The 13,050-nt window shown below is 33.4% G+C and overlaps 1 protein-coding gene across 7 annotated transcripts in view; it reads right to left on the bottom strand.

Annotated features, from left to right (window-relative positions):
- Nucleotides 1-1,479: 1,479 nt before the first annotated feature.
- Nucleotides 1,480-13,050, bottom strand: part of AP3S1 (adaptor related protein complex 3 subunit sigma 1) — a 79,148-nt gene continuing 67,577 nt past the window's right edge. For 3 of the 7 annotated variants that reach the window (XM_061429940.1, XM_061429941.1, XM_061429939.1), the window contains 2 exons: nucleotides 12,613-12,720; nucleotides 1,480-3,422 (listed from right to left, as the gene is read on the bottom strand). In XM_061429940.1, coding sequence (XP_061285924.1) covers nucleotides 3,294-3,422; nucleotides 12,613-12,720 — 237 coding nt within the window. In that variant the 3' untranslated portion in view covers nucleotides 1,480-3,293. Of the gene's footprint in view, nucleotides 3,423-4,701; nucleotides 4,750-9,430; nucleotides 9,472-12,612; nucleotides 12,721-13,050 lie in introns of all 7 variants that reach the window. The other 4 variants (XM_061429944.1, XM_061429942.1, XM_061429945.1 and 1 more) reach the window with 3 other exon arrangements.

Below are 13,050 nucleotides of genomic sequence, written 5' to 3'. Positions count from 1 at the left end.
TGTCAGCTTGGGAACCGTGCCCAATAATCCTCAAAAGGTTGGGTATTTTCCATTTCCCAGTGTCTGGTTAGTCAAGTTAAGTCCCTTTAAAGGAAGTCGTGGAAAAATAATTCATCTATGCCCTTGCCATGCTTTGCTGGGTTGTCCTCCTGGAGACTCGATCTTTCTGTGAATCAGTGAGTTCTGGGTCTGAGAACCGGCTCAGGATCAGAAACTGGACCACGAGTCATGCCTTTTTATTGTGGTGGTTACTCTCAACCTGGTCATCCGTTTTTTACTTCTTTTGATTATGCAGATTGGGCAATGCCCTCACTGGCTGACCATCTATCTTGCACCTTTCATTTAAAAGTACACACACACCACTCATTCTCCCTTTTTCTTGGGTAATTTGATAACATGCTGTGATGGTTAATTTTATGTGTCAACTTAATTGGGCCATGGGGTTTCCCAGACATTTGGTCAAACATTCTGGGTATTTCTGTGAGGGTGTTTTTGGTTGAGATTAACATTTAAATCAGTAAACTGAGTGAAGTATATTGCCCTCCCTTGTGTGAATGGGCCTCACCCAAACAGTTGAAAGCACCAGTAGAACTTAAAAGGCTGATCCTTTTCATTGCTCCTGTCGGAGTGCCTTCAAGCTAGGACATCAACCTTCTTTTCCTTGCCTTCTCATTTAAAAATGATCACCAACAAATGATGATTTTATTTAAAAATATTTATCATAAGGGACAGGCCCACATGAGTCCCATTCATTATAAGTTCCAAGGTCTGCAGGGTGAGTTGATAAGCTGGAGACCCAGAGAGCCTAAGGTGGAGCTCCAGTCTGAACGCTGGCAAGATTGAGATCCAGGATGAACCCTTGTTTTATTTCAACTCTGAAGGCAGAAAAAAGCCGATGTCCCAGTCTGAAGGCAGTAAACAGGAGGAATTAAAAGAGGCAGCCTTTTCATTCTATTCATGCTTTCAACTGACTGGGTAAGGCCTGTTCACATTAGGGAGTGCAACATGCTTTACTCAGTCTACTGATACAATGTGAACCTGTCACACACACACACTCACACCCTACTAGTCCCAGAGAACCCTAACTAACACACATGCCATAGATACAGATACCCTTTTTACCTAGATTTTTCTCACTTAACATTATATTCTAGGAATCAATTTTATCAGTGTTTAGCACTAGAGAGGGATATCTCATTGTGATAACTCCATAAGACATCATAATGTGGATGCAATCCAACTTCTCAACCAGTCTCCTTATAAAGGACATTTGGGTCACTCCAGCCTTTTGCTATTAAAACTAGTATGACAGCTACCATTATTTATTCAACCATTTCCTTACTGGTGGGCAATGAAGATATTTCCAGTTTATTATATAACTATTATTTTGCTTTAAAAAGGCGATGAAATAATTACCTTTGTATATAAAGATATCCAGGAATGCTACGAGAATAGAGAGTCTCCAAAGTGAGTCACAGGGTATGTATGATATGTGTATTTTTAAGTTTTTAAAATTTTCACAGAACTTGGCATATATATTTAAGTTACAGTAAATTACATTCCCACCAGCAATATATGACAGTTTTCATCCCTCACATGCTCTCCAGCACTGGGTATTGTCACCCCTCCTAATTTTTGCTAGTATGACAGAAGAAGTGGAAGTGAAAGTGTCAGTCGCTCAGTCGTGTCCAGCTCTTTGCGACCCCATGGACTGTAGCCGCCAGGCTCCTCTGTGCATGGGATTCTCCAGGCAAGAATACTGGAGTGGGTTGCCATTCCCTTCTCCAGGGGATCTTCCCGATCTAGGGATCAAACTCAGGCCTCCTAGATCACAGGCAGATTCTTTACTGTTTGAGCCACCAGGGAAACCCATGACAGGTGAAAGAAAAATCTAATTGTTCTTTAAACTTGCATTCCTAGGTTACTAGTGAGATTAAGCATCTTTACATCTTAAGTGATCACTGAGATTTTGTTTTCTATGACTTGCTTATTTTTGTCATTTGCACATGACTGGGTTTCTTTCTCATATTAGAATATAGTGAGAGATAAAACCCTTTCCACTATTTAGGTTAAAGCATAATCTGGCCTGGAAGTTTCCCTAATTTTGGTACATTGTAACCAAACAAAAAATTTTTCCATAATTCACACCTCTCCCCCAGAAAAATGAAAAAAAGAAAACATACATATTGCCAGGCACTCTTGTGTGGTACTGCAGATAGCTCCATTAGGACAGGGACTTGTTAACCTGGCACATCTGTCAAACGACTGAAGAGCAGGGACTTCCTTGCATGTTCTGCTTTGCATAACTTTCTTCAAGAACTTTGATACACTTCTGAACTGATGGAAATCCCAACAATCACAGACTGAATTTCCTGGATGGGGCTTAGAGTCAGATTAATTTTATTTAAAAAAAAATAGTGACTTTTCTTATACCCCAGACCTTGGAGTAAAATTCACACATGCCACAGACCTAAGGAAATATTTCAAAAAAAGAACATTTGGGGAGAGAGGACTATAACTACAGGGAAAACCTTAGTCTAACGGGAAGAAGAACCTCACTCATGGATCACAAGATAAGACTAAATATGAAAATGTGGGCAAATTATGTGATACACTGCTCTTGACTTGTGAAATAATTTAATTTTACAATGAGCTTCTGAATGTTAAAAATATAAATTAAATAAACCAACATTAACAGCTGCTTAACAGTGATAAAATATACTTTTATTTTTTTGTTGAGTCAGAGGGTCGTAAAAAAAATTATTGCTAAAGTAGATATCAGGCAAACAGAACAGTGCTTTATAAGTCCGGTTACCTTGGAGTTTATTTAAACTAAGAGAAATAGGTCATAATGTTTTCATGCAATACATACTTCGTTCTTTAAATAACAATTGTGACAAATAACAGAAATTATTAAGGAATGTTGCACTTGTGATCCATACAAAACACCAACATTTTGGGTTGTACACAATTTAAAGAAATGTCCTGAACAGTTTTCGAAATACTGTAATAGCCAATACATACAGGCATGCCTTAGGTGGCCACAGGAATGCAGTTTAAAAAATGAAGAAAAAAAAATCACACTGGAACTACTTAATTTCTTCAAAACCACTGAGCAAGAAAAGCAACATTGAACTTCCATACTGATTTTATATAATGTCTATACAGTACCTTGACTTAAATCCAAGAGTAAAAGTTAAGACTCTCCTCCTTTATTTTTGGTAAACAACTGCATGGTAAACTTAGATGACTTTTTCCCCTGGATTTTACCTGGGAGTGGCCTTTTTAATTTTTTATTTAAAAGAGGGCAGGTTTGGCACTTTTATACTGATGTCACCAATGTTAATATTTCTTGGGATCTCAGGAAGATTCATATTCTTTACAGCTGATACAGCACGGGCTGGAGCTCCTGCTAAGCCAGCCTGTATACAGAAGCAAATAAAAGAAAAAGAAAATGAACAACTCAGGTGTAGCTCATCAAAACACACTAAAACTGGAGGACAATGGTAAAAGATTTTCATAGAACAAGCTTAGAGACCAGATGGTAGTTTGAATTGGTATGGAATGGTTACTTTGAAATACTAATCTATAAAGAGAAAACAGTTGACACATTAAAAAATACAGTGAGTACATGCAATGATAACAATGTAAAGATTTAAATACAAATTAACTTGTACTATGGAAACATCACACAAAATATTTAAATTGCATAGCTAGATCTTCACCTTTATCTTGATTTAACTGACTTATGATATAAACATGAAGCATATTTTACATTACTTTCCTTATTAGACACCTCTTGCAACAACTGTGATAGATTTTGGGTTTTTGCTTTTAAACTGTCATTTATTATTAATGTATGCTGTGAAATAAAAATTGAAAGTAATAAATCATGTTTAGTTACTTAGGGCTAAACCCTTAAAACATTTCAATACAATAAAGCTTTTTAAAATATGTTTTACAACTGTAGAGGTTCTTCTAAACTTTTCTAGGAAAGTTTCAGAACATTAAAAAACAAAATCAGGCTTTTAAAGTGAAGCCTCAATCCAAAGAGAATGGTTCTGTCAAAAAATGAAACTGTAAGAGGATCAGTCCAACCCTTCAATGCATTAGTAAAAATATAATGATTAAAAATATTTTGTCATATAAAGTAGATTCAACATATGTTCAGTTTATAATATACAAATTTGGAGAAAGAAACAGCATAAATGCAAAAGGTAGGATATATATGAATACATGAATTTAACAATTTCTTATGCCATTAATGTGGACAATATCTGGCTTTCATCTTAGAAGGACAATTTGTAATTTGTGAAAAATTTTGAGAGAAATTTTGAGAGAAAACATGCTTCAAATTATAAGAAAAATGCATATACATCACTTTTCTCAAAAAACTACATCAATCGTCATTATGTTTTTAAGGTTTAATTTATATATTAATTAGATTTCATCAATTTTTACTCAGTTTATATAAAAAAGTCAACAAACATATGGGAATTCAGTACCATACATTATCTTGCACAAAAGCAATTAAGTAACAAAAACAAATCTTCCACTTTGCTTAGGTTTCATATATGAGACAGTGTCCATGTTATTAGAAAGATGAGTTTTAATGTCCCTTTTTGTAATTTAGTTTGTTTTTTCTCTTATGTAATCCTACCTCTTTTGTTAATTAAAAAATAGTAATAATAAAGCTGTTACCTGAGAAAAATCTTGACTGATACAAAATAGGCCAGTGTAAACTATTAGCTGAATAAAGGATACAAACATTGTTAAGCAATGAAATAAAAGCCATGGATTATCAAGTCAGAATTGGAAATAATAGAAAAATCAGCAAAATAGTATTAATAATATATATGGTCCACACAGGCAATGATAAGGGTGATATGGATGAAAAACTCCATACCCAATTAAAGGCTAAACAGGGCCGGAGAATTCAATTTTTATAATTTAATGGAGGTTAGTTGTTTTTGATGTATAACTAAAAATTTGATTGACCTCTACATTTATACCTACCTGAAATAGTGCAGTTTTTGTTATACCCCACTTCTCTCCAACTGCCCCCCAAAAGATGATGGAGATACAGATGAATATTATTTGGGCTTCCCAGGTGGCCTTAGTGGTAAAGAACCCGTCTGCCAATGCAAGAGACATGGGTTTGATCCCTGGATCGGGAAGATCCCCCGGAGGAGGGCATGGCAACCCACTCCGGTATTCTTGCCTGGAGAATCCCATGGACACAGGAGCCTGGCGGGCTACAGTCCAGAGTCGCAAAGAGTTAGACACAACTGCAGCGACTTAGCACACATGCCAACTTGGTATTTTCAAGTTCAGTGTTTAGCTACCAGAATTTAGAATGGTTTAGAATCAGAGAAGACTCTAATTCAAAGAGCTTTTACCATGTTGTAGGCTTTCTTCCTTTTACTAGAAAGTATGCTGTTTTCTGAGGGAACAAAAATTATTTAACAACATTACAGACAACCTGGAAATAGTTATCATTTTTCCAGGTAAAAAGGTTTTATATTTTTTTCTATTTAAATAAGCAACTTGCTCCTATTTCTACTCTGGAATTTATATACCAGGTGCTAGTTATGAGTAGGCTATAGGAAAGCACTGACAAAGTATTTAAGTATAAATACTTTAAAATGCATGAATTATTAGAGGATTTTTATTATTGAGAAAAAGAGAGAGAACAGGTAGGGGTGCATGTGTGTGTATGTGTCCATCTGTTTTATTGGATGCTATGCTTAACATTTATAAGTAGTAAAAATACATTTTTGTAGTATTAAATGTCATTGTCAAGAAGCTTTCTTTCCCTATAATACCCTGTATCATAAGCAGCTAAACTAGAGGAAAAAATTGCATCCTGTTAAATTTCATTAGATTAAGTCGTTTCTTTGTGACCACAGACGGTGTTGACTGCTGGCTGCTAATAAGAATACATAAAGTCAATATAGCAATTGATTTAAATAGCATATATGTGCCAAATTCATATTATGTAAAACCAAAAAGTTTCTAAGTCAACAAACTACAATTCCTCTAAACATAAGCAGCAAGCCATAGACATGCAAAGGGTGGTAACTACTCAGAACACGCAAATGAATTTAGAGAATCAAATTATTTCTCAAGCATGTTCAATACTTCTGTGTAGTATGTCACAAATTTAAATGATAGAAAACTTAAAAATTATAATGTGTACTTCAATTAAGTTTTAATTAAACTAACATTTTAAGAAATCAGATTCTGTAGAATATAAAATGGAAAGAAAAACATGAGAAGGACTGTTGATCAGTAAGTAGATGCTTAAATGAGCTGTTAATGTACAAAAATTCAGACTTTAAAAAATAATAGACTTCATGTCACTCAGATAGTTAACACCAGAACTGCTATAAACACATTTCAGTTTCAGACTTACATGAACGTGAAGTCTGAAACATTTTTATTAAAGAATAAAATGTAAAAGAGGTAATTTGCCGTTAGAAAATCAGTTTGCCAACAAAAAGGTATAAAGGAATTTTCATCGGAGTTGAGCTCTTTTAGATATACTCAAAACAAGATAACATTTATTAACACAATTTTTTAACACTGAAATTTACAGAAATTAAGTTTACCTGTCTTGTTAGTAGTATGTACAGTTTAAAATGTAAAAATAAGATACTTCTGACAGTACAACATAGTTCTTATAGATTTAAGATTACACAGTTGACATAAAGCAGAAATAAAAAGAATGAAACCCTACTGGAGAAATAACTTGTTTCCATCTAAGCTGTTATACTCGAGCACCACCATAGCAGGTAAACTGCAGCAACTTCACTAACAAAACAAATACATGAATCCAAAGCAGTTAAGAGTATGAATTGGATGGAGGAATGAAGTACAGTATATAAAAGAATGATCATGTTTTCTCTCCCATGAGATTAAATAAATTAACAGAATTAAGAGAAAGAAAACAAAATGAAGTCTGCAAGTATACCAAAATGAGGCCAAACAGATAGAAGACTTATACAGACATACTCTCAGAAATTTCAAGCACTTGAATCACAAAGATAGTAATGGATGGATATGATTCGTTTTTGATTTTTTTTTAATTGCCAGACCCAAAAATAAACAAAATGTGTGCAAGCAAAACTGAAAAAGCAGCATTATAAAATATATTTCATTCAAAGACTCTGAAGGCTCCCTTTTCCTCATGCAATAAGCAATTAGCTTTCTCCAAGGGAAAAGGAGAGAACCTAGATATTTACTTCATCTAACACATAAAACATTCTACCATCTTAAAATATTTTTTCAAGCTTGAAATAGACCATAATAAGATGGTAGTTGGAATAATTTTTACATACTAAAACCTTTACCCACCCATCCTGCTGGAAGTTGCTATATGCACAATTCATAATTTTGACCTAACAGCAAAGTGAAAGAACATCAACATTAATAAACACAGTATTAAATGGTTTCAGACTCAAAATCATTAACAAAATAATGGCAGGTTTTGAAAGCATGTTTTGAGCAGAATGGAAAATGTCAATATTTTAATTTCTGATTTTAAGGCAGAATAACTTTTAAACTGGGGACAGGCTTGCTCTTTGCTTTAAAGGCAGTGTTTTAAAACTGCAATTATAAACAGATTAGAAATGCTGCTGACAGTCCTCTAGTGAGCAAGAACGATGGCATTTTATGAAAATTTTTATCAAAATGAGAATATTTAAAAATTGTAAACCTTTCAGGTCTAGTAATTTTATGTAATCTTAAATTATAGTTTTAATTTCTAGCATAGGATTTACCTGTGTGAAATAAATATAGCAGACTGACATCATTTATGGATTTAATATAAATAGTTTTGACCATGACATGTGACCTCCAAGGTCCTCACCATAATTCTGAAGGGGAGAGTAACTGGGCATGTCAAGGTAGAGGGGCAGAACCAACCCACAAGCTGACTTTCTAACATCTATATCTGAGGGCCACTTTTCTTGTTCTCTATTCTTTGAAAATAGATACTTGATTAAAAAAAAAGCAAATCAGTAGTTTTACTGATAGATGTTATAAGACCCAAGTTACTGATGGTTCTATGCTAGAAAAAACAATTTAACATAAATTAAAGGCTGGAATGTAGAAATTGGCAGTGATTTGAGATTAATGGAATAAACAAGACTGATTATGCATTTTCTGTCCCTGGGATACAGTAATACAGATCTGGGGTTCAAAAGTGTGTCCCCAGCTTCATAAGATAAGGCCCACAAGCTCAGGATAAGAAATTATAAAACCACCTGTATGGTGCTGCTTTCTAAACATATCCAGAAAGTAATAACCTAGTGTCTAAAAAACGCTGCCAGATTCTCAGTGGCATTTTTCTAATTACTAAAGTGGCTAACCTAAGTTTATATATTTTTCCCTGCATGAGACTCAAGAAAGCATTTTCATTTGAAATTTTAAATGGAGGTATGTAAACATTTTCATTTTTCCTGAAATGGCTCTGTACAAAAAGTTGTTCATTATCATCTCTATATGGAAATTCACACAGGTAACCTGTGGTGTGAAAAATTCACAGGAAATAGAGAAAATTTAGTTTTGTAGGGCTAGGAGTCTATTTAAAACATTTTCAATTTTTGCCAATATGCTTTGCAAAAATTTTCAAGGTTTACAATATCTTATTGAGTCATATTATGATATATTTAGATATCAGAAGCTTGCTACAGTAGAAATCCATTTTAGTTTGGTCAATATATTTAATTCCATGTTTTAGAGCATTTAGTTCAATTTTAGAAAATTTCTGATTTTACTTTGCTGGCCACTTTCAATATTCATCTGTCAGTCAAAACTGTAAAAGCAATTCTGTTAAGACTTTGGAACTGAAAACCATTAAGTGGGAGGAAAGGGACTATTTAACAGTCACTGTTCTAAGCCTTTGTGGGTTCCCACTTTGTATCCAAATCTCTAAAGGTTCAGCTTTTGGTTTTTAAATTCAGAGCTTCTAAAACCCAGCAGGCAATTTTATGTTATTAATAGAATCCTAATTTAGAAAGATGAGGGAAAAGTATCTGTGAGAGTTAAATTAAGATCGGTTCTGCCATATGGTGCTCAAAATAAACTCTATAATTTAAATGCACAAAGTAAATTGTCATTTCTAGAAATGTAATTAATCAGTTAGATGACAATGTTTTTAAAAAAAGAACAAAAAATTTAAACTTTCCTTCACAATGCAGGCAGACAAAACAGAACAAAGATGACATCAATGATATACTAATAAAATACACTAAGTCCAATAAAAGATGAGTAACTACAGGGAGAAACGAGAATGGAAAATAGCTACAGGGACTATATGGGCTCATTAACACAAAGAATTTTTGAGTCTGGCCTAAATAATTAATTGCCTTTGACATCATTTTGCTTTCCCTTTGTTAAAGTACATTTTTCTCAAAGTCAGCAATACCTTGTCTACCTGTCCTGTCTGGGAGATTGAAAGATAAAGGTCTGTAAGAGAGAAGAATGGAAAGAGCTAGAAAGATCAGGATGTTCGGAAAAAAGAGGACTGACTTTTAAAAAGTAGTGACTAAATTCAGACCCATTTGTTCATCTTGAAAATCACATGAAATACATATGTTCCCAGCCCCACCCCTCCACCTCCACACCCAGGGAGTCTTTCCACACCTAGGCAGATCCTGAGTGCCTCTTCCAGGTCCCCAAGTCCCAACAACCTCCCAGCTTAAACCCTCCTTTCCCAAGATCCCAACCTTATAGTAAACCACTTATCTATTAAAGCAGGAGAGAGGAAAATCTATTCAGAGCATTATCTTTGATTCTCATCTTTTAAAAGATCTGAGTCATCTTTGCTTCTACTTGTCTAGGTAATTAAACTGGCTCACTTTTGACTGTTACTGGAAATACACTACTTTTAAAATAATAAAATCTTTTTGTTTCTGACAAAGTTAAAGGGACCTTGAAACATCCATGTTATATTTTAAAAGCTGTACTGTAACTACATCCAGGCTTTTTAAAAGACACATGATATTCTAAACAATAGTCAATTTTTAGAATATGATAATTAAGTCTTTTCATCAATCACGGTTTTCTGAACTTTAAGATTTTCTTTGTAAATTTTTGCTTATATAATACATTTTAACTAAAATTTTTTAAGAGTAAGATTAATAAAAGCTTACAGTTTGCTCACAAATAATTTTGGATTATTCTGCAGTCATATATTTGGTAGATATAACCAACTTAAATAATACGGAAATGAAACCCTTATGAAAATCTTTAACATTTCCCCGTGTCTGGAATAAAGCTGGCAGCCTTCCAAACACATTTAACATATACGAAAATTACTGGAAAATTACACAAAGTCAATGTTTCTTCAACACAATTTCTTAAAATGTGATCAGAACTAAATTATGGCTTTACTATGACTCAAAATTCTATCTTGTGAGTAAAATATTAGCAGACATCACATATAGGGAAATGCTTGATAAATACATAACATTAGTTTATCCCATCAGATTTAAAACATATTTCTCTGTAAAGAAGAAAAAGAAAACTAATTTGGCAGTAGACAACAATTGATTATACATGTTAAAAAATGATCAGTGGATGAAAAACGGAAGTATTCATTCCCTAGGATTCAAAACCAGTTTAAATAGCACTGTTTCGGTGAAAGGACATTTTACAAGTTGTAATATTCTTATAACCATTTCCACTGAAAACATCAATTCTGTATTTTACTGCTCTTTATAGATAAGAAAAACTGGCTTATTAACAAAGTTTTACTGGACAATCAAAAAGCAAATATCCATTATGGAATAATTATAGGTCTCTTATGACTTCTATCAATATTACAGATAGCAAACTAAGGAGGAAAAGGGGTGAAGGGCACCACCAATGGAAAGGAATTAAATACCTGGAAAGGTGAAAATTCCAGACAAGAAGTTGATATGTTTTTACAGATGATTACATAGAATTTATAAATTACCACATACCACTCATTTTGGACTAGTTATTAAGGGACTGTATCACTGTCTGTGTCTTAGCATTTAAAATCTATATCCATACAGTTTTGCAAAGCAAAGTTTAAGATTACATAAATTATCATTTTAAGACCTTAAAAACTATAGCTTAGAGCTTATAGTAAATCTTTTGCCATACTGAAAAATCCATTGCAAGCCAACTCTAAATATTCTAAATATTCTGAGCCCTTTTCCTTGTCCTAAAATGAAATTTTTTCTATTAATCTAGTTTGTTTTCCCTTTTCAAAAACCAGTATTTTAAAAACTGGTTATAGAACATATAAAATATATACAATTACTTAGAAGAGTCATAATTTTAAGTTCTTCCCCATTTCAAGCCCTTCCTTTGGGAAACCAAGAAGGATAATAGACTGAGGTAAGGAGGAATGTAGGACTTACTTTAATTTAAAATAGAACATTGGAAAAGGCTTTTATACAAAACTTCAACTGTTTCTAATCCTCAGATTTCAGATTTATCCACCATCCTGTATTTCATTTAATTACAATGAGCACAGCATTTTGTTATGCTGATCCTTTAAAGAGCCAACAAGATAAAAATTCTTCACAACTCACCTGTTGTAAATCAATACTAGCATATTTTTAATATCTCTCTGCTTTTATAGTAATATTTACTTTAGATTATCTGAACACCTCTACTAATAATTATAAATAAAATTAGTTTTCTACTCTGAGTTATGACTATAAATATCAGAGGTAAGGGTATCCTCAAACATGTATAGTGCTAAATGAGGTATCAAGACTATTCATCCTTCTAAATTTCTTCTACAGCAATAAAAGACCACTAAAATAATGCCCACTTGAGTGGTTCAGCTTCAGCACCTGTTATATTCAGTCTTGTTATTGATAAATTCAGCTTTGTTATTGATATTCAGCCTTGTTATTGAGGGAAGAAGCATGCAATTATAGTTTTACACAAGGCTAAAGTGCTGGTTGGTCCTCATTCACTCAACCTAACAGCACAAAGTCAGCTGTATATCACCAAATCTTGCTCTTCTAGAATTCAACAAAAGCCATGAATACATGTGTCATTGTATCAAGTATATATGATTTGGCTAACGTGTCAGTGACCTTTGACAAGGATCCAGAAATAAAAGATTAGAGTGCTGAATTTCTTTTTTTTTCAATGTACATCCAGGCCTACTAAGCACCTATTATTAATATTACTTCCTTATGAGAATTCCATTTTCTCTCCCTTCCTTTTTCAGAAATAGTTTTATAAAACATTAAATTCAAGTATCTTTGAAAACCAGTTATAAGATTTCTTGGATAATTAATGACTAAGAACATAACAAATACTGATTCCACTATTCAAGTAAATGACTTCTTTTTTAAGCAATAAGAATTGGAAATTTTATTTATTACTCAAAGCAATTATGACTGTGGCTAAAAGAATACACAAAACTATTTGGTGGATAGTGGTCACAGAACATTTAACATACTAAAATGTGTATATTCCATTTATTTTCAAAACTGAATAAGCCTACCAGCTGTACTAAAGGGTGATACTGAAGGACAAACAGTGAAAGCTACAAACCATGCATAGTTTATGATCACGCTCACTCCCTTCAGTAACTAGAGCACTTTCCATTCTCACCTCAGATTTCTCCAGTTTATTCTGTGCGTCAATTTGTGTAACAATCTCATTCATGTTGGTCTCCAATACCATTCCCCCCATCACCATTTCTGCAAGAATATTGTGAACCTAAAGGAAAATATAATACACATCCATAAAGAAAACTATGTTTCATGATTCCAGTAATTTTTCTTTCAAATACTGCTGTGTCTGTTTTATGAGCTGTAAAATAAAAATAATTTGGAGTGAGAGTTTATAATACACTATGTCACTGCTGTGAAGCCTTAGGTAATTATACAAACCTCTTTAAATCTTAGTTTAATGAGCTGTAAAACAGGGATGATAATAATATCTCCTTCCTAGAGTGTTGAGAAGATTAAGTGAGGTCAACCACCATGGAAGTGCCCCCAAAATAAATAATCTACAAACATTAGCTACCATGATTATGGAATCAAAATT

Source organism: Bos javanicus, chromosome 10 (assembly GCF_032452875.1).
Source record: "Bos javanicus breed banteng chromosome 10, ARS-OSU_banteng_1.0, whole genome shotgun sequence".
In the NCBI taxonomy this organism is placed as follows: domain Eukaryota; kingdom Metazoa; phylum Chordata; class Mammalia; order Artiodactyla; family Bovidae; genus Bos; species Bos javanicus.
The sequence above is the reverse complement of the archived record's forward strand: the minus strand, read 5'-3'. Positions and strand labels throughout refer to the sequence as shown.